Below are 20,827 nucleotides of genomic sequence, written 5' to 3' on the forward strand. Positions count from 1 at the left end.
TGCCTGCTGAGATAGATGAGAATGGGAGTGCGTTAGTGGACATTTGTGCTGGGAGGGGGTTGGTGATAGCCAATACCCTCTTCAGGCATAAAATGATCCACAGGTATACATGGCGAGTGATGAGAAGGGTGGGTGGTGAACTGAATGAAAGGAAGGCAATGATTGATTATGTGTGTGTGGATGAAAGGATGCGAAGATGTGTAATGGATGCAAGAGTGTATAGAGGTTGGGGGAGTGGACTTTCTGACCACTACTTGGTGATGGCCAGAATTAAAGCTCAAGTAAGTTGGAGGAATAGAAGAAGGGAAAGATGAGAGGAAGGAGTAGTTGCAAGGAGAGTGGAAAGGTTACAAGAGGATGAGAAAAAGGCAGAGTATAAGAGAGAAGTGGAGGAACGATTGGGCAAATATGAATTGGAGCAGATGGGAGACATGGAAGGTGTGTGTAGAATATTTACAGAAGAAATATGTGCAGCATGTGATGTGTTGTGTGGAAGGAAGAGAAGACGGAGGGGGGTGCAAGGAACAGCGTGGTGGACTGAAGAGGTGAAACAGGCTGTGGCACAAAAGAAGAAAGCATACAATGAATGGATGAGAAATAGGGACGTGGAAGAGGTTGAGAGGCGGAAGAGAGTTATATGTAGAAAGAAAGAGAGAGGTGAAAAGATTAGTAAGAGAGAGTAAGAAGAGAGTGGATGAGGAATTTGGAAGAAATTTGAGTGTAAAGTGGAGGGACTGTAAGAAAATGTTCTGGAGAGAGGTGAAAAGAGTAAGACAGGGTGGAAGTGAAGTTAGCAGGGGAGTGAAAGATAAAAATGGTAGATTACTAGTGGAGAAGGGAGAAAAAGTGAGCAGATGGAGAGAACACTTTAAGGAATTGTTGAACGTAGAGGATGGAAGTAATGCGAGTATAAGTGGCTGGGGAATGGCTGGGAGAAGGAGGGAGGTGAGAAGACAGGAAGAAATCAGTAGAATAGAAGTTGTGGAAGCAATGAAGAAAGTTAAATGAGGGAAAGCCCCAGGAATTGATGGAGTGTGTGGTGAAATGCTGAAGCATGGGGGAGAGATTGTAGTAGAATGGATGTGGAAAATGTGCAGATTGGCCTGGGAGGAAGGTAGAGTCCCGGAGGATTGGAAGTCAGGTATAATTATTCCCTTGTACAAAGGAAAAGGGGAAAAAGAAGTGTGTGGTAACCATAGGGGCATTTGTCTTCTTAGTATAATAGGAAAAGTGTATGGTAGGATACTTATTGACAGAGTTAGAGAAAGAACAGAGAAATTAGTTGGAGAAGAACAGGGAGGCTTTAGGAAGGGAAGAGGTTGTGTAGATCAGATATTCATTCTCAGATCTTTAGTGGAAAAGTTTCTAGAGATGGGAAAGAAATTGTATGCAGCTTTCATGGATTTGGAGAAAGCATATGACAGGGTGGATAGACAAGGATTGTGGAAAGTGTTAAGAATATATGGAGTAGATGGAAAGTTGTTGAATGCTGTGAAGAGTATGTACGATGGTGCGAAGGCTGCAGTGCGTGTGGATGGTGAACTAAGTGAATTTTTCTCTTTGAAGGTTGGGTTGAAACAGGGATGTGTCATGTCTCCACGGTTGTTCAATCTGTACATGGATGGGGTAATAAAAGAGGTACAAGGTAGGGTAGTGGATGTTGGAGTGGCCCTGGTGAGAGAGGATAGTGTTTGGAAACTCCCTGTACTGTTGTTTGCAGATGATACTGTGTTGTTGAGTGAAGACGAAGGGGAGCTGCAAGGCTTGGTGGATGAGTTTGAGAGAGTGTGTAAGAAACGGAATCTAAAGGTGAATGTAGGGAATATATGGATGGGGTTGTAAAGGAATTACAAGGTAGTGCAGTGGATGTGGGGGTGGCCCTAATGAATGAGGGTGAGATTTGGAAGCTTCCGGTGTTGCTGTTTGCTGATGATACAGTACTGTTGAGTGAAGATGAATGGGAGTTGCAAGGTTTGGTGAATGAATTTGGGACAGTGTGTAGGAGGAGGAAGCTGAAAGTTAATGTAAACAAAAGTAAAGTTATGGTGTTTGAGAGGAATGAAGTCACAGAGTGTGCAGTGAGGTTGGATGGTGAGGATATGGAGAATGTGAGTGCATTCAAGTACTTGGGTAGTGTGATGAGTAAGGATGGAACTTTGGGGGATGAAGTACGTGAAAGGGTACAGCAGGGAAGAAAGGTTGTCGGTACACTGAAAGCAGTGATGAGAAATAGGGAGGTGAGTATGGAAGTTAAGAAGTCACTGCATGATGGTATTGTGATCCCTACCCTGATGTATGGAAGCGAGGCATGGACATTGCAAGAGGGGAACAAGTCAAGAGTGAGAGCAGTGGAAATGAGTTACTTGAGAGGAGCATGTGGAGTGACGTGGAGGGACAGGTTGACGAATGAAGAAGTGAAGGAACGTTGTGGGGTAGATGTGGATGTGGTTGAAAAGATTAGGAGAAATACACTGAGGTGGTTTGGACATGTGGAGAGAATGGAGAATGAAAGACTGACTAAGAGGGTGTATGTAGGTGAGGTGGAGGGAGGAGAGGGAGGGGTAGACCGAGGATGAGGTGGAGGGATGGAGTTGAGAGGTATATGAGGGAGGGGGGGGTGAGTTGGGGGGAAGGGAGTCAAATGGTGGGTGAAAGAGTGACTTGGAGGCGTTTTGTCTGCGGCCACCCTTTGCGGGATTAGGGCGTCGGGCTATAGATAGATAGATAGATAGATAGACTAAATTAGCAACCTGCCCATCACCCACGGTGACTGAGGTACAGTGGGTCATTGTCCGGGAAAAACAGCCTATATTTACCAAGGCATTGGCAAAGATCACGTGATCACTGTATCATCAACTCTTTCTCTCTCTTTCCCTCTCCGGCAAAGGAGGGAGGGAATGGAGAATAAGAGAGAGAGGAGGGAAGGAATGGAGAATAAGAGAGAGAAGAGGGATGAAGTTTATGCCTTATCTCCTCACTCAGAGGAATGCTCCTTTGCCATTCCCGTATTTATTCTCTCTCTCTCTGTCTCTTTCTTTCTCAGAATAATGCTCTTTATCTCTCTCTCTCTCTCTCTCTCTTGTCTTGTCAAAACAGTTTATTTAATAATTCAATATAGATATACAATAGCATATGTAATTCGTTACAAAAAATAAAAAATCATGAAAACAGAGTATGTGGATATTTGATTTAAATAATGTTTTAATGGTTTTTGTAAGGAATTGCATATGCTAATCTTAATAAGTAATGTATATTTATTATTATTTACTAATAATAATAATTTAAAAAATATTAAAAATACATTATGTTGAAGCATATTAAGAAATGCTACTACCCCCTTCCCTCCTGCCTCCCCCCCCCCACCAACCCATCCTCGCGACCTGCCCCAGCCTCCCCCATCCATTGTCCAGCCATGCGGAAGCTCCCAAGACCACGTGTCCCTTGGATTGCTCAGTGCGCAATCCACAGGGCAGGTGTGCAAGCGCAAAATTGCGCATGGTCTCGTGCGGTGCGCAATGTGCAAATTATATCACTGGAGCACGAAGGTGCGCAATTGCACTTTGCGCAAGTGTTTGCGCACCTGCCCAGCACTGTATATATATATATATATATATATACTGTATATATATATATATATATATACTGTATATATATATATATATATATATATACTGTATATATATACAGTAGGATCTCACCAATAACGTCTAATTGGTGCCAGAAAAATGCCGTTATTAGTGAAAATGTTATTTGCGTGACATTAAAATACATGTATAAAGGGTTTATTGGTGCTGCCACTCCAGGACTTTTATCCACTTTTCCCATCTGGAGCCCTCCTATCACTATTGTACTTTTATTTAGCAGAAACAATAAGATTAGTTATTAAATCATCATGAGTAATATAAAACTCACCTTAAAGGAGTTAGGAGATGTTTGGTATAATGATTGTTTCGAGGTTTGCGCATGGACGCTACTGCATCGTACCCCATGACCCCTCGCTGGCCTCGTCCCCACTCCTGCCTCTCACACCAGGGTCACTCACTTCCATCAACACTTCATCAAACCCCATAAAGTCAAAATCTTCAGGAAAGTCTCCAGTGTCATCATGTACTCAACCCTTCTCTGTTGTTCTTCCTTGGCTGGCTAGCTTTGTGAAAGAGAATGAGTGATGAGTGACTGATGGCGGGCATTCACTCAATCGTGATACTGTCTCTGGTATTTTCTTGAAATCTGATTTACAAGTCCAATCATTAGTCATTTATTCTGATGGCTGCTTTCTCTCTGTCTCAACAGACTTGAGTTGTGTCTGGAGTGCCGACCAGGCATGTTTAATGGTTGTCAGTGTTGTATTATTCCAGGCATTGATGAAGACTTTTATGGCCTGTTGAATGTTATATTTCTTCCAGAATGCAGCAACAGTCTGTTGAGGGTTGCAGGTATGCCAGGTGGAGCAGGTGAGTCACGTGGGACTGTGAAGGTGGAGGGGGAGGCAGATGTATGAGTCAGGTAGGGCAGTGGAGGTGGAGGGGACGGTGGTAGGCGAGTCAGGGGGGGTGGCGATGGGAGGATCCGCCATCTCCTCCTCACTATTGCACACATTTTCAGTGATTTCCTTCATCTTTTCTTGTTTGTCTGTTTCATTCCTCATCTTTTTATGGACATATTTGCAGTATAACAACTTGGCATTCATGAAATAACCGTTATTCAAGTGAATCCAAATGTTATTATAGAAACTGGGTATCTATTCTAACTTACCGTTATTGCCGAAATTGTTATTGGTAAGATCCTGCTGTAGTTATACCCCGATATATGATACCCCTAGATGTGATACCCTGGCATAATGATGGGGGTAGAAATATCACCATACCCTGGCTGATGATGGGGAAACTCTGGTTTAACGATGAGTTTTGATTTTTTTTTTTACTGATTTTAATGATATTTTAGACTAAAATTGTGTGTTTAGCTGTATTTATAAACAGTTTTTAGACATAGATTAATGGGTTTTAGCCATAGATGGGGTAAACATTGTCATTTTGGGGTACAATTTACTAAGTTTTATTTTTCCCAGACTTATATTTGATGATTTTCAGATTTTATTTGTTGGTTTTAGTGAGTTCTTTACGGGTGTTAGGCTTAGGTTATCTTCTTTTACAGCTGTTAAGCCATTTAGATTGGCTTTAAACTTGATTTTTGGCTCATATAGGTGGGTTTTGGACTTAGTTGGGGGGGGGAAACTCAGGGTTGAAAAACGCATCTCATTACCTTACTTGTTAAAACTACCCCGATATACGATACGCTGCCCAACGATGGGGATTTACCTAACCAATTGCATAGTTAAACTGGGGAATACCTGTATATATATATAGATAGATAGATAGATAGATAGATATCTGTCTATTGCCAGACGCCTCAATCCCTTTCGGTGTGGCCACAAACAAATTGCCTCCACGTCGCCTTGTCCCCCGCCATTTCACTGCCTTGCTCCCAACTCACACCCCTCTCTCTCATATACTTCTCCACCTCATCCCTCCATCTCATCCTCGGCCTCCCCCTCCCTCTCCCCCCCTCCACCTCACTCACATACACTCTCTTCGTCAGTCTTTCACCCTCCATCCTCTCCACGTGGCCAAACCACCTCAGTGTATTCCTCATAACGCTTCCTATCACATCCACATGCACACCACAATGCTCCTTTATATCCTCATTTGTCAGCCTGTCTTTCCATGTGACTCCACAGGCTCCTCTTAAATAACTCATTTCCACTGCTCTCACTCTTGACTTGTGCCCTTCCAACAACGTCCAAGCTTCACTTCCATATGTTAGAGTTGGTATCACAGTACTGTCATGTAGTAACTTTTTCACTTCCATGCTCACTTCCCTGTTTCTTATCACTGCTTTCAAGGAACCAGCAACTTTTCTTCCCTGCCGTACCCTTTCAAGCACTTCACCCTCCAAACCTCCATCCTTACTCATCACACTACCCAAGTACTTAAACATACTCACATTTTCCAATTCCTCACTATCCAACATCGCTGTACATTCACTGACTTCACCTCTCTCAAAGACCATCACTTTACTCTTCCCTACATTCACCATTAGATTCCGTTTCTTACACACTCTCCCAAACTCATCCACCAACCCTTGCAGCTCCCCTTCGTCTTCACTCAACAACACAGTATTATCTGCAAACAACAGTACAGGGAGTTTCCAAACACTACCCTCTCTCACCAAGGCCACTCCCACATCCACTACCCTACCTTGTACCTCTTTTATTACCCCATCCATGTACAGATTGAACAACCATGGAGACATGACACTTCCCTGTTTCAACCCAACCTTCAAAGAGAAAAATTCACTCAGTTCACCATCCACACGCACTGCAGCCTTAACACCATCATACATACTCTTCACAGCATTCAACAACTTCCCATCTACTCCATATATTCGTAATACGTTCCACAATCCTTGTCTATCCACCCTGTCATATGGTTTCTCCAAGTCCATGAAAGCCGCATACAACTTCTTTCCCTTCTCTAGAAACTTTTCCACTAAAGATCTAAGAATGAATATCTGATCTACACAACCTCTTCCCTTCCTAAAGCCTCCCTGTTCTTCTCCAACTAATTCTTCTGTTATTTCCATAACTCTGTCAATAAGTATCCTACCATACACTTTCCTATTATACTAAGAAGACAAATGCCCCTATGATTACCACACACTTCTTTTTCCCCTTTATCCAATCCTACATTGCCCCATGAGGAGCGTAGGAGCCTGGGGCTGGGCAGTTGGTCCCGGCATTTAAGATGAGAGTGACCAGCCTCATTCATCCCTGAGTGGCATTACATGAGCAATCAACCCCGACCACCACTTGGATATAAACCTTCACCGGCTCAATCCGATTGGAGTGCAATAATTACCCACTAAACCACCAGGCACCAAACTTTGGTTATATGGTTACCACCCAGCATAGTAATTGGTTTCTTTGTGTACAGGAATCCATTTGGCTTGTCACTCAGTGTAGAGTCACCCACAGGCAGAAGGAAGAGGAAAGAATGAAGGAAAGAAAAAGAGAAGAGGGAGCGTAAAATTATCCGTAGGCAGAAGGACAAGGATAGAATGAAGGAAAGAAAGACAGAAGAGGATAGAAGAATAATATATATATATATATACTGTAGTAATCATTGTACTATCCAGACGCCCACTTTCCGGACATCCCCACTTACCAGATATTTTGGTTCCGTGATCCAATATTCCCCAAATGGCCCAAAAATCGCAAAAAATTTGAAACAAATCGACTTTTTTCCCCCCATAATTTGAACTCGGCACGGGCCAGCTGTGTTTTGGTGCGTTGTTCCACCGCCGTCTGCTTGAGCGTCCCTGCATCCTCCCCACTTACCGCCCGTCTCTTGTTGTGAGTGCACGCTCGTCATCATGGCCGCCCATGTGCTCGCTTTTGTGGTGGTGCCCTACCTGCTGCAGGCTGTGCTGCTGCTCTCCTGCTTCATGTTAGTGTGTGTGATGATGGCCCCTCAGCCTGAGAAGAGGAAGAGAGTGGTTTTGACTCTGGAGAAGAAGAGGGCGATATTGGACAAGGTTGACATGGGATGGTCAATCTCACGCATCCTCCGTGGGCTCAACCTGGCCCGACCTACTTTGTTTGATATCAAGAGATCCCGTGACAAACTCATACAGTACACGGCTAACTTCTCGTCGAAGAACAAACACAACGTGGAGAGGAAGATGATGTTTACTCCCCGGTATGCTGAAGTCGACCGCTCCACGTTGATTTGGTATCGACAGCAACGTGCTGCTGGTGTGCTGGTGCGTGTCACTGAGCTGAAGGCTGCTGCTGAGAAGTTCGCAAGGCTTCACGACACCCCAGACTTCAAGGCATCCGAGGGTTGGCTCTTTGTGTTCAAGTTACGACATGGCCTTACCAACCGTAAGGCCCATAGCATAGCTTTGGACGCCAACGAGGATGGGGTAGAGGAGTTTCGGCACAAAGTGAAGGGCTTGATCGACAGGGAGGGCCTCACTCTCTGTCAAGTCTACAATGCTGACGAAACTGGTTTATTCCATCGCTCTTTGCCAACGAACACTCTAGCCGAGGAGACAGAGAAGCGTGTACCTGGCTGCAAGCTGTCCAAGCAACGGATATTTGCTTTGTGTTGTGCCACTGCTAATGGCATGCACCGGCTTAAACCCGTTATTGTTGGCCGTGCAAAGCAGCCTCGCTGTCTTCATGGGATGATGGATGTCCTTCCTGTAGTTTGATACCATTCTGTGAAGGCATGGTTCACTGCCCACATCTTCAAAGACTGGTTCCACCGCCATTCCGTCAAGGAGGTCATCTATTACCAGACGAAGACAATGAGAATCCCATGCAACCAGGTAAAGGCTCTCCTTCTCCTCGACAATGCACCTGCTCACCCGTGCGACAAGGACTTGGTGGCTGAGAATGGGCGCATTAGGTGCATGTTTCTGCCACCTAATATGACTGCTCTCATCCAACCAATGGACCAAGGAGTGATCGTGGCAACGAAAAGGCTGTACCGACGGACGTTCCTGGACGAGGTGATGGTTGTTCTCGAGGACAAGGACAAGCGCAGGGAGAGACGGGACACACGAGGCCAGCGGACTTTGGAAAACCTTCGCCGCTACAACATCAAGTCTGCAATCTACAATTGGGCCAGTGCATGGAAGGAAGTCCCTGTCAAGACTCTAGAAAATGGTTGGTCTCGTCTGCTTCTCGGAACGGATGTGGAGCATGATTTCCTAGGTTTTGACGTGGATGACTTCCATGCACATCTAAGTGCGCATAGTGACGATGTTGATGTGGACGAAGTGCATGAGTGGTTGGATGACGACGAGGGCGATCCTGGGTATCAGACCATGTCTGATATCGAGATCGCATCTTCAGTTGCAGGTGTCAGTATCCAGCTTGAAGATTCCCACGAGGACAGCGATGATGATGTGGACTCCTCTCTGCGTGACACTACTCCAGCCATCCCCAAGCTGAGCACACTCCAGGAACACGTAGAGTTCATTCTCGACTACCTGGAACTCTCGGACTGCGACAGGGAGATGGGGCCCTTGGGACTTGTGGAGGAAGTGCTCGCTTTCAGGCAGCGCATCATTAATCACCAAAATCGTCGTTCCTTGCGTCAATCAACCATTGACAGCTTTTTCAGACCCATGACCCCTGCTGTGCCCAGCCCTGGCTCCACACCATTGCCTCCCCAAGACAGGCCCTCATCCTCTGAGCCACAGCCCAGCACATCAGGCATGGTGGAGTCACCACTGGACGCGAGTTTGCGCCTGTCTGCAGAGTCGTCTGGAGTGGGTAGTCCATCACCACGACCCAGCAACGCACCCCTAGGCCACGTGCTTCAGCTACTCTCAGACTCTGACAGTGAATAAGCGACAAGAACTCTCCACTAGACCACACGGGAATTTACAGTGTTGTGCAGTGAAGAAAACAGTGCATAGTATTAAGAAATGAGAATTGTGAGTGCAAAGACGAAAGTGCCGAGTGCAACACTGATTTCATTGACGTTCTGTGGGGCGCAAATTAGACTAGAGTGTGTAATGTTAAGAAAATGAATTTATGAGTGCAAAGACTTAAGTGCAGAGTGCAACACTTATTTCATTAAGGCACAATGGAGCGCAAGTAAGACTAGAGTGCGCAGTGTTAAGAGAATGGAATTCTGAGTGCAAATGACTAAGTTCAGTGTAAGACTTCACGTACAGTGTACTGCAGGTGCTTCAGGTACTCCTTTTTACTGTCAGAATCTGAGAGAAAGCGGGTTATTCATCGAGATGGCCAGGGACTTGTTGTAAGTACCCCGAATGTTTCATATTGTGCTTTATTTTCCATACTGACCTCTAAAACCTCATTTCACTCCTTTATTTCCCCTATTGGTGCAAATAGGGTCTTAGGTGCTTTGCATGTGCAGTAGGGAGGTGTTTTTCTGAGTTAGGCTAGGTTAGGGTCCATAAGTACCAGTCCAGGAGCCAGGGATTTGTTGTAAGTACCCTGAATGTTTAATACTGTATATAGTCACCTCAAAAACCTCATTCTCTGGTTCCTTTGCATTTATTTCAGTCTTTTATGTCCCTTATTGGTATGATTTGGGTTTTAAATAGGTGCTATGCATGTTCAGTAGGGAGTTGTATGGGTGTTTTTCTGAGTCAGGGTAGGTTAGGGTCCATAAATACAAGTCCAGGAGGCAAGGACCCACTATCCGGACGGGACCACTTTCCGGACATGCTTTTGGCTCTGTTACATCGGAAAGTGGAGGGATTACTGTATGTATATATATATATATACACACACACACACACACACACACACACACACAGTCAGTCCTCCCCTAACGTGGTTTGCTGTAGCACAATGTTGCTGTAACGTCGCATGATTTTGTGGAAGGAAATAAACATTCTAACGCGGGCACTGCTAGTGTAACGCGGTAATTTGAACCGGGTGGGCTGTGACACGGTGTGTGTCACGCAGCGTCACAATACTTGACTTCATCGCCCGCCAATTACGCTTTACCTTTCTCATTTCCCCAGCCACTTAACCAGTCAGGACCCCCCTTCCTCCCTCCCGCCTCCTGCGTTGCCCACTCGGCCCAATCCCACCCACACCAACCTCCTCAGCTTGCCTCGTGTTGCGAGACTTTGAAGGATTTTAGTTTGTGTTCTCCCCCTGTACCTCATCTCCGGCGACGTGTGTCTGATCTTCTCCTCACATAAGGTACAATAAATAAAAAAGTCCTATTGACCTAATGTATTTTTTTATAATCATATTAATGCTATTGGAAGGCTTTAATTGGGAGTACCAAAAAAACTGCACCACAAGGGAGGACAAGTGGAGTTTGGGCAGGGGTGCGGAAGGAAATAGGAGTTTTCAAGAGTCCCTCTAACTTGATATTTGCATAACACGATGTCAGTGCGGAAGTAAATACCCGCTTTAAGGGAGGACTGACTATATATATATATATATATATATATATATATATATGTAGATGTAGATTCATATACATATACAGTATTACCAGGGTGTTGTTCATTACGAGTATGCTCCAGAAGGCCTACAGAATGCAATGTGTCACAAGAGACAAGAATTGTGGGAGGCAGAGGACTGGCAGCACCACCACAGTAATGCTCCAGCCCACTCATCCAGGATTTTTTGGGCAAGCACAGAATCACCTTTGTCTCTCAACCTCCCTACTGCCCTGAAATGGCTCTGTGTGACTTTTGGCTATTTTCTAAACTGAAAATGCCATTGAAGGGTTTGAGCTTAGAGGACACAAATGAAATAAAGACAAATGTGACAAAGATTTTATTGGCAATCCCAAAAACTGACTTTACAAAATATTTCCAGCTGTGGAAGGACTGTTGGGCTAGGTGTGTTGAGTCTGAATTCAGTAAGCTTCCTCCTTTCCCTCCATGCACCCCCCCATCCCCACCACCACCACCAGCTAGAGGCTGGATACTTTTTGATCAGACCTCTTTCTTTTTTTTTTGATGAGAGGTCCACTCCCTGTCCCCACTGAACCCATGTCACATTGACCTTGGTATACTATATGGTAAATAATTTTGCGTGGAAAATCATTTTGCAGTGGGTTTTCACGTGACCAAACACCATTGTATACTGAGGCATGACTACTCGCTTTCCTGTCACATCCAAAGGTGGTGAAAAAAAGTAATAAAAGAGGAAATAACAGAAAACTGAATTACAAGGGGATTATTTAAATCTGAATTCCTATACTCTAGTATCATACTGTACATTGTTTACACTGGCATGCACAGGGGAACTGGATGTAAAATGAGGCAGGGCGAGGTCACAGTGGAGCAGTGGCTAAGGCTTGGGGTTTGAATCTTCATGCTAGCATGGGTTTTTCTCAGCCTTTGATAGACTCTGTGCATACCTGGCAATCCCTGATGTGTACAGTAGCTACCTGCCTTCTTGTCAATGCGGGTGGGGTGGATTGTCCTTCCTTCATTAATAGTTCTGTCTGTGACATAACAGCTAGAGAGTGTTTGCCACTGTGATTAATTGGGGTTGTGCTGGGTGCTTATTGCTGTGTATATATAGAAAGCAACATCTTTTGTCTTCCTACATGATCCCTTATGGGTCACAGCTTTAAAACTCATCTCCCTCCCTCCCTCCGTCCACAGGACTGGATGATGGATACAGTACCAGATCAGTTATGTGAATGTACAGTACTGTATATAATAAACTTAGCTGTAAAGACAGATCAGTGACTAAGGTCATCCCCCCTCCTCCCCCCAGGCATGTTGTGGCTGATCGTGGAGAATCTCCCAAAGGAAAGTTGACCTATGCTGATCTTTTTTATCGACGAGTGAGCCAGATTGAGGACATCGTATATGGAATCTTACATGCTCAGGAAGAGGTGAGTGGTAATTATTACTCCTTGGTTGCTGATAATAATAAATGTTTGTGATCACTGTACATTGAGTTACTGTACTGATGATAACTATTTTTAGTGTTAACTGTGCAATATACAAGGTCTGTCCAAAAAGAAACTATCTATCTATCTATTTCCAGACGCCATAATCCCGTAAGGGGTGGCCATTTGACTTCGAGTTATTGGTTTTACGGGGAGGGGCACTAACCCTCCACTAACCCACTTGTTGACATGTAGGGAGCACACATGGGTTTGTTATATGGTTACCACCCAGCGTTGTAAATGGTTTCATGGCTTACAGGAAACCATTTAGCTTGTCACTCAATGTAAAGCCACCTGTAAAGGAAGGAAGAGCAATAAGAAGTGACAGGAAAGATGGGAGATGTAGGAAGAGAGGAGGGCAGGCACAGAAAAAGAATGATAAAGGCTAAGGAAGAAGTAGGCAGCACTACATCAAGTGAGTGGATGATGGTCACCACCACCTACCACCAATGATTTACCTAGTAAAGCCATGATCTTGTAGGTTTACTTTATCTTAGGTAATATGTCTTAGACAGTTTCCCTGGATAGTACAGTAGTTAGGTCTGAAAGGCATCTCAAAGGTTGCCCATGAAGGGGGGTGCCTCCCATATGTAATTTTTCCCGTAAGTTTATGTATTCAGAGTATGCGAATTCCTAGTACGCGATGTCCTCTGCTCCGTATGTAGGTGCGTACTAGGGGGATGTACTGTATATATATATATATAGATATAGATAGATAGATAGATAGATAGATAGATAGATATTGCCAGATGCCTCAATCCCGTTTGGGGTGGCCACAAACAAATCGCCTCCAAGTCGCCCTGTCCCCTGCCATTTCACTGCCCTGCTCCCAACTCACACCCCCCTCTCTCATATACCTCTCCACCCCATCCCTCCATCTCATCCTTGGCCTCCCCCTCCCTCTTCCCCCCTCCACCTCACTCACATACACTCTCTTCATCAGTCTTTCACCCTCCATCCTCTCCACATGGCCAAACCACCTCAGTGTGTTCCTCATAACACTTCCTATCACATCCACATCCACACCACAACGCTCCTTTATATCTTCATTCGTCAGCCTGTCTCTCCACGTGACTCCACAGGCTCCTCTTAAATAACTCATTTCCACTGCTCTCACTCTTGACTTGTGTCCTTCCAACAATGTCCAAGCTTCACTTCCGTACGTTAGAGTTGGTATCACAATACTGTCGTGTAGTAACTTTTTCACTTCCATGCTCACTTCCCTGTTTCTTATCACTGCTTTCAAAGAACCAGCAACCTTTCTCCCCTGCTGTACCCTTTCAAGCACTTCACCCTCCAAACCTCCATCCTTACTCATCACACTACCCCAATACTTTAACGTACTCACATTTTCCAGTTCCTCACCATCCAACCTCCCTGTACATTCACTAACTTCACCTCTCTCGAAGACCATCACTTTACTCTTCCCTACATTCACCTTTACATTCCGTTTCTTACACACTCTCCCAAACTCATCCACCAAGCCTTGCAGCTCCCCTTCGTCTTCACTCAACAACACAGTATCATCTGCAAACAACAGTACAGGGAGTTTCCAAACACTATCCTCTCTCACCAGGGCCACTCCAACATCTACTACCCTACCTTGTACCTCTTTTATTACCCCATCCATGTACAGATTGAACAGCCATGGAGACATGACACATCCCTGTTTCAAACCAACTTTCAAAGAGAAAAATTCACTTAGTTCACCATCCACATGCACTGCAGCCTTCACACCATCGTACATACTCTTCACAGCATTCAACAACTTCCCATCTACTCCATATATTCTTAACACTTTCCACAATCCTTGTCTATCCACCCTGTCATATGCTTTCTCCAAATCCATGAAAGCCGCATACAACTTCTTTCCCTTCTCTAGAAACTTTTCCACTAAAGATCTAAGAATGATTATCTGATCTACACAACCTCTTCCCTTCCTAAAGCCTCCCTGTTCTTCTCCAACCAATTTCTCTGTTCTTTCTCTAACTCTCTCTATAAGTATCCTACCGTACACTTTTCCTATTATACTAAGAAGACAAGTGCCCCTATGATTACCACACACTTCTTTTACCCCTTTTCCTTTGTACAAGGGAATAATTATACCTCACTTCCAATCCTCCGGGACTCTACCTTCCTCCCAGGCCAATCTGCACATCTTCCACATCCATTCTACTACTATCTCTCCCCCATGCTTCAGCATTTCACCACACACTCCATCAATTCCTGGGGCTTTCCCCGATTTAACTTTCTTCATTGCTTCCACAATTTCTGTTCTACTGATTTCTTCCTGTCTTCTCACCTCCCTCCTTCTCCCAGCCATTCCCCAGCCACTTATACTCGCATTACTTCCATCCTCTACGTTCAACAATTCCTTAAAGTGTTCTCTCCATCTGTTCACTTTTTCTCCCATCTCCACTAGTAATCTACCATTTTTATCTTTCACTCCCCTGCTTACTTCACTTCCACCCTGTCTTACTCTTTTCACTTCTCTCCAGAACATTTTCTTACAATCCCTCCACTTTACACTCAAATTCCTTCCAAATTCCTCATCCACTCTCTTCTTACTCTCTCTTACTAATCATTTCACCTCTCTCTTTCTTTCCACATATAACTCTCTCTTCCGCCTCTCAACTTCTTCCACGCCCCTATTTCTCATCCATTCATTGTATGCTTTCTTCTTTTGTGCCACAGCCTGTTTCACCTCTTCAATCCACCACGCTGTTCCTTGCACCCCCCTCCGTCTTCTCTTCCTTCCACACAACACATCACATGCTGCACATATTTCTTCTGTAAATATTCTACACACACCTTCCATGTCTCCCATCTGCTCCAATTCATATTTGCCCAATCATTCCTCCACTTCTCTCTTATACTCTGCCTTTTTCTCATCCTCTTGTAACCTTTCCACTCTCCTTGCAACTACTCCTTCCTCTCGTCTTTCCCTTCTTCTATTCCTCCATCTTACTTGCATTCTAATTCTGGCCACCACCAAGTAGTGGTCAGAAAGTCCACTCCCCCAACCTCTATACACTCTTGCATCCTTTACACATCTTCGCATCCTTTCATCCACACACACATAATCAATCATTGCCTTCCTTTCATTCAGTTCACCACCCACCCTTCTCATCACTCGCCATGTATACCTGTGGATCATTTTATGCCTGAAGAGGGTATTGGCTATCACCAACCCCCTCCCAGCACAAATGTCCACTAACGCACTCCCATTCTCATCTATCTCAGCAGGCACACCCCACTCACCAACTATTCCATCCACCTTCACATTCCCAACTTTACCATTCATGTCACCAATCAAAAACACTCTCTCATTCCTTCCAAACTTTTCCATGCACACTTCCACATTTGTCCAGAGCTCTTCTCTCACTCTTCTAGCACAATCTTGCGTTGGCACATACAAACACACAATCGCCCACATTTGTATTCCAACTTTCAACTTTACCCACACAATCCTTGACCCAACTGATCCATACTGTCTTATGCTCCTCTTCCATCTTTTACTCACAACTATACATACTCCTTCCTTTGCCCTCTCATTCTCACCTACTCCTGCACATATACCCCATCCATACTCCCATTCTCTCACACTTTCTCCTCTCCATTATATATATATATATATATATACAGTAACCTTGTGTCCAACACGGGTTTGTCCGGCACGATTCGCGTCCAGCACGGAGAGCAAAAAATTAATACGATTTAATACAATTTAATTACTGTAACATTGGTGCATTAGCATAACACGCACGGAGCTTCGAGAAGTGGGCGAAATCCGCAGTGTTCGCCTCTAGCACGATCACCCCTGGTCCAACACGGTCATACTGGACGTTCCTGTGATGCTGACAGCCAATCAAAACTTCTGATCAAGTTGCCTCCCCCACCCGCTATCATGATGTGATCGTGATGTCGCCCAGTCAAAAATGCTTCTGCTCTCACGTGATGTTTTGTTTAAATTTCTCCCGCCACAGTGCCACTCAGTCGCATAATTCACATTGGAAGGTGCTTTTTTCTCGCTGCATTTTCTGCCCTTGCTACTGCATTTTATCCTGCTCACGATGCCTAGGAAGCCTTCTGAGAACCTCAAGAAGCGGCGGCACCTCCCTCAGGCCACCAAGCTAGAAATCATCGAGAGGAAGAAGAAAAGGGAGAGGAAAGTGGACATCACCAAGGCCTACGATGTGAATGAAGCCAGCGTGGGGACCATAATAAAAAACCAAGACAAGATCCTGGCAGAAGCAGGACCTTTCATGGATATGGATGAGGATAGTGCTTCTGAGTGCGATTTTGCAGGATTTATGAGTGAGGTTGAGGTGGAGCAGCAGCCATTACCCGCTAGTGATGCCAGCAGCCATCCTCTGTGGATCCAGTAGGACTACCTACAGCCTCGGATACCACCTTCCTTTCCCAGCAAGCCCACCAACACTATCCTAAAAGGTTAGTTATCATTCATAGTACAGCACCATTTATTAATTACAGTAGTACCAATACAGTAATCACTCCAATATCCGACGTAATAGAGCCATAAGTAGGTCCGGTTATTGGTTTTGTCCGGATATTGGGCCCCAGCGTATGGACTTGTACTTATGGACCCTAACTCAGAGAAACACCTATACAACTCCCTCTGGACATGCATAGCACCTATTTAAGACCCAGATCACACCAATAAGGCACATAAATGACTGAAATGAATGCAAAAGAAACATAAAATGAGGGTTTAGAAGTATGTTCATACTTTAATAAACATTCTGGTACTTATGGACCCTAACCTAGCCTAACTCAGAAAAACACATTCCTACTGCACATGCATAGCTACTAACACCCTATTCACACCAATAAAGGACATTAAAGAGTGAAATGAGGTAAGTATAGTATGGAAAAAAGTACAGTATGAAACATTCTGGTAAGTATAGTATGGAAAAAAGTACAGTATGAAACATTGTGGCAACTTACAACAAGTCCCTGGCCACCTCGATGAATAACCACCTCCACTCGGACTCTGACAGTAAGAACGATTTCCTGAAGCACTTGCAGTACACTCTTCCTGAAGTCTTGCACTGAACTTAGTCAATAACACACAGAAGTCCGTTCTCTTCACAGTGTTCACTTTTGTCCAAATAATGCTCCATTGTAACTTAGTGTTGCACTTTAACTTTTCCCAATTTTTTTTTATTTTCCAAAGCCAAAACAAAGAAGTCTATTTACGTTAAATTTCTTTTCTACTGAGTCTTTTCTCTCAACTTGAAAACCTTAACACAACACACCGTTTTTTTCACTGCACAACACTCAAAATTCCCGTGTGGTCTAGTGGAGAAGTTCTTGCTGTTTATTCACTGTCAGAGTCCGAGAGTATCACTGGCAGGCAACCTAGGGGTGCATCTCTGGGTTGTGGTGATGGTGTACCCACTGCAGAGGACTCTAAAGAAAGCTGCAAACTCACATCGAGCGGTGACTCCACCGTGGCTGATGTGCTGGGCTGTGGCTCGAAGCATGGGGGCCTGTCTTGGTGAGGCAACGAAGTGGAGCCAGGGCTGGGCACAGCGGGGGTCACGGGCCTGAAAAAACTGTCAATGGTTGATTGACGCAATGACCGACGATTCTGACGATTGATGATGCGCTGCCTGAAAGCACGCACTTCCTCCCCGAGTCCCAAGGGCCCCATCTCCCTGTCGCAGTCTGGGTGTTCCAGGTAGTCTAGGACGAACTCTAGATGTTCCCGGAGTGCGCTTAGCTTGGGAATGGTTGGAGTAGCCCTGCTGAGAGGAGTCCACATCATCGTCGCCTTCGTCGTCGGAATCTTCAAGTTCGGTACTGACACCAACAACCGAAGACGGGATCTCGATATCAGACAACGTCTGATACCCAGGATCGCCCTCGTCGTCATCCAACCACTCACGAACATCATGCACATCAACATCGTCGCTGTGCGTACGTAGCCGTGCATGGAAGTCATCCACATCAAAGCCCAGAAAATCGTACTCCACATCCGTTCCGAGAAGCAGACGAGACCAACCATTTTCAAGAGTTTTCACAGGGACTTCCTTCCATACACTAGCCCAGTTGTACAGCACAGACTTGATGTAGCGGCGAAGGTTTTCCAAAGTCTGCTTGCCTCGTGTGTCCCATCGCTCCCTGCGCTCGTCCTCGTCCTCGAGAACAACCATCACCTCGTCCAGGAACTTCAGATAGTATAGGCGCTTTGTTGCCACGATCACTCCTTGGTCCATTGGTTGAATGAGAGCAGTTGTATTAGGTGGCAGAAACATGCACCTAATATGGCCATTATCAGCAACCAAGTCCTTGTCGCACGGGTGGGCAGGTGCATTGTCGAGTAGAAGGAGAGCTTTACCTGGTCGCGAGGGATTCCCAGTGTCTTCGTCTGCTAATGGATGACCTCCTTGACGAAGTGACTATGAAACCAGTCTTTCAAAATCACCGTTGTGAACCATGCTTTCAAAGAATGGTACCAGACGACAGGAAGGACATCCATCACCCCACGAAGGCACCGAGGCTGCTTTGCACGGCCAACAACAGCGGGCTTAAGCCGGTGCATGCCGTTAGCACTGGCACAACACAAAGCAGATATCCGTTCCTTGGAAAGCTTGCGGCCAGGTACATGCTTCTCCGTCTCCTCGGCTAGAGTGTTCGTTGGCAGCGAGCGATAGAATAGGCCAGTTTCGTCAGCATTGTAGACTTGACCGAGAGTTAGGCCCTCTCTGTCGATCAAGCCTTTCACCTTGTGCCGAAACTCGTCAACTCCATCCTCGTTAGTGTCCAATGCTTCGCCATGTGCTTTACGGTTGGTAAGGCCATGTCGCAACTTGAACGCGAAGAGCCAACCCTCGGATGCCTTGAAGTCTAGGGCGTCGTGAAGCCTTGCGAACTTCTCAGCAGCAGCCTTCAGCTCCGTTCCACGTACCATCACACCAGCTGCACGTTGCTTTCGATACCAAATCAACGTGGATCGGTCGATTTCTGCAAACTTGGGGGTAAACATAACCTTCCTTTCCACGTTGCGTTTGCTTCTCGACGAGAAGTCAGCCGTGTACTGCATGAGTTTGTCTCGGGAACGTTTGATATCGAACAAAGTCGACCGGGCCAGGTTGTACTCGCGGAGAATGCGGGAAGAAGATCAACCCGCATCAACTTTCTCCAATATCTCCCTCTTCTTTTCCAGAGTCAACACCACTCTCTTCCTTTTCTCAGGTGGCGGGACCATCATCACACACACTAAGAGGAGGCCCGAGAGCAGCAGGAGGCCCTGCATCAGGTAGGGCACCACCACAAAAGCGATCACGTGGGCAGCCATTATTAGGAGCGTACGTTCACTCGCGGTGAGAGACAAGCGGGAAGTGGGGAGGATGCAGCGGCGCTATATCGGACGTCAGAGGAATGACGCGCCAAAACAATGCTCTCCCGCGGCGCACGCGGGAAGTTCAAATTACGGACGGGATTTTTTTTTTTTTTTTTTTTTTTTTTTTTTTTTTTAGATTCCAGGACGATTAGGTACGGGTAGTGGGGATGTTCGGTTATTGGGCGTCCGGATATTAGAGTGATTACTGTATATGTAAAGGAATATGGTAGGTATTTAGGGTGACTTTTCCTAGGGTTGCTGATATAATTCATTTTTTCCCCATAAGCTCTGTTGTTTGTCCAACATGTTTTTGGTCCAACACAGGACCTGTGCATGACAATATTACCATGTTGGACGCGAAGGTACTGTATATATATATATATATATATATATATATATATGTACACACACACACACACACACACACACACACACACAAACAGAGTGAAACACGAGAGATACAAAGGAAGTGGGATATCTTTCTAGACCTCTATAATTTGGGAGTGGAAAAATTTGTAACATGAGTAAGAGGGAAAGAAAACAGGAAAAAGGAGTGGCTTGATAGAAGGTGTATGATAGTAAAAAAAGAGAGAGATAAGGCATGGAGTAACAGGAGAAAGAGAGGTAACAACAGAACAAAGGAAGAATATAAAAGAACTAGAAATGAATACACAAGAATACATAGAGAAGAAGAAAGGAATTTTGAAAAAGATATAATAGACAAATGCAAGGATGAACCCAAGCTGTTTTATAGATTTGTTAATGGCAAACAGACACAAAAGGAAGGAATCACAAAATTGAAAGTAAAAGGAGAGGTCTATAAAGATGCAACAATGCAAGCTGAAATAATGAACAAATGTTTCCAATCATTGCCAGACGCCATGTATCCCAAACGGGGTGGCCAAGGGCTTAGAGTTAATTGTTTTACAGGAAGGTGCACTAATCCTCCACCAACCCCACTTGACACGTAGGGATGCCAACA

General features: G+C 45.0%; 1 protein-coding gene across 1 annotated transcript in view; it reads left to right on the plus strand.

The window, feature by feature from the left end:
* Nup133 (nuclear pore complex protein Nup133) overlaps positions 1-20,827 on the plus strand; it is a 600,491-nt gene that overhangs the window by 402,210 nt on the left and 177,454 nt on the right. The window contains exon 14 of the mRNA XM_080274695.1: positions 12,299-12,419. Within this exon, the coding sequence (XP_080130821.1) occupies positions 12,299-12,419 (121 nt within the window). The remainder of the gene's footprint in view (positions 1-12,298; positions 12,420-20,827) is intronic.

This window comes from Coenobita brevimanus, chromosome 59 (genome assembly GCF_032717465.1).
Source record: "Coenobita brevimanus isolate Jiangsu-jjx chromosome 59, ASM3271746v2, whole genome shotgun sequence".
Taxonomy (NCBI): Eukaryota; Metazoa; Arthropoda; class Malacostraca; order Decapoda; family Coenobitidae; genus Coenobita; species Coenobita brevimanus.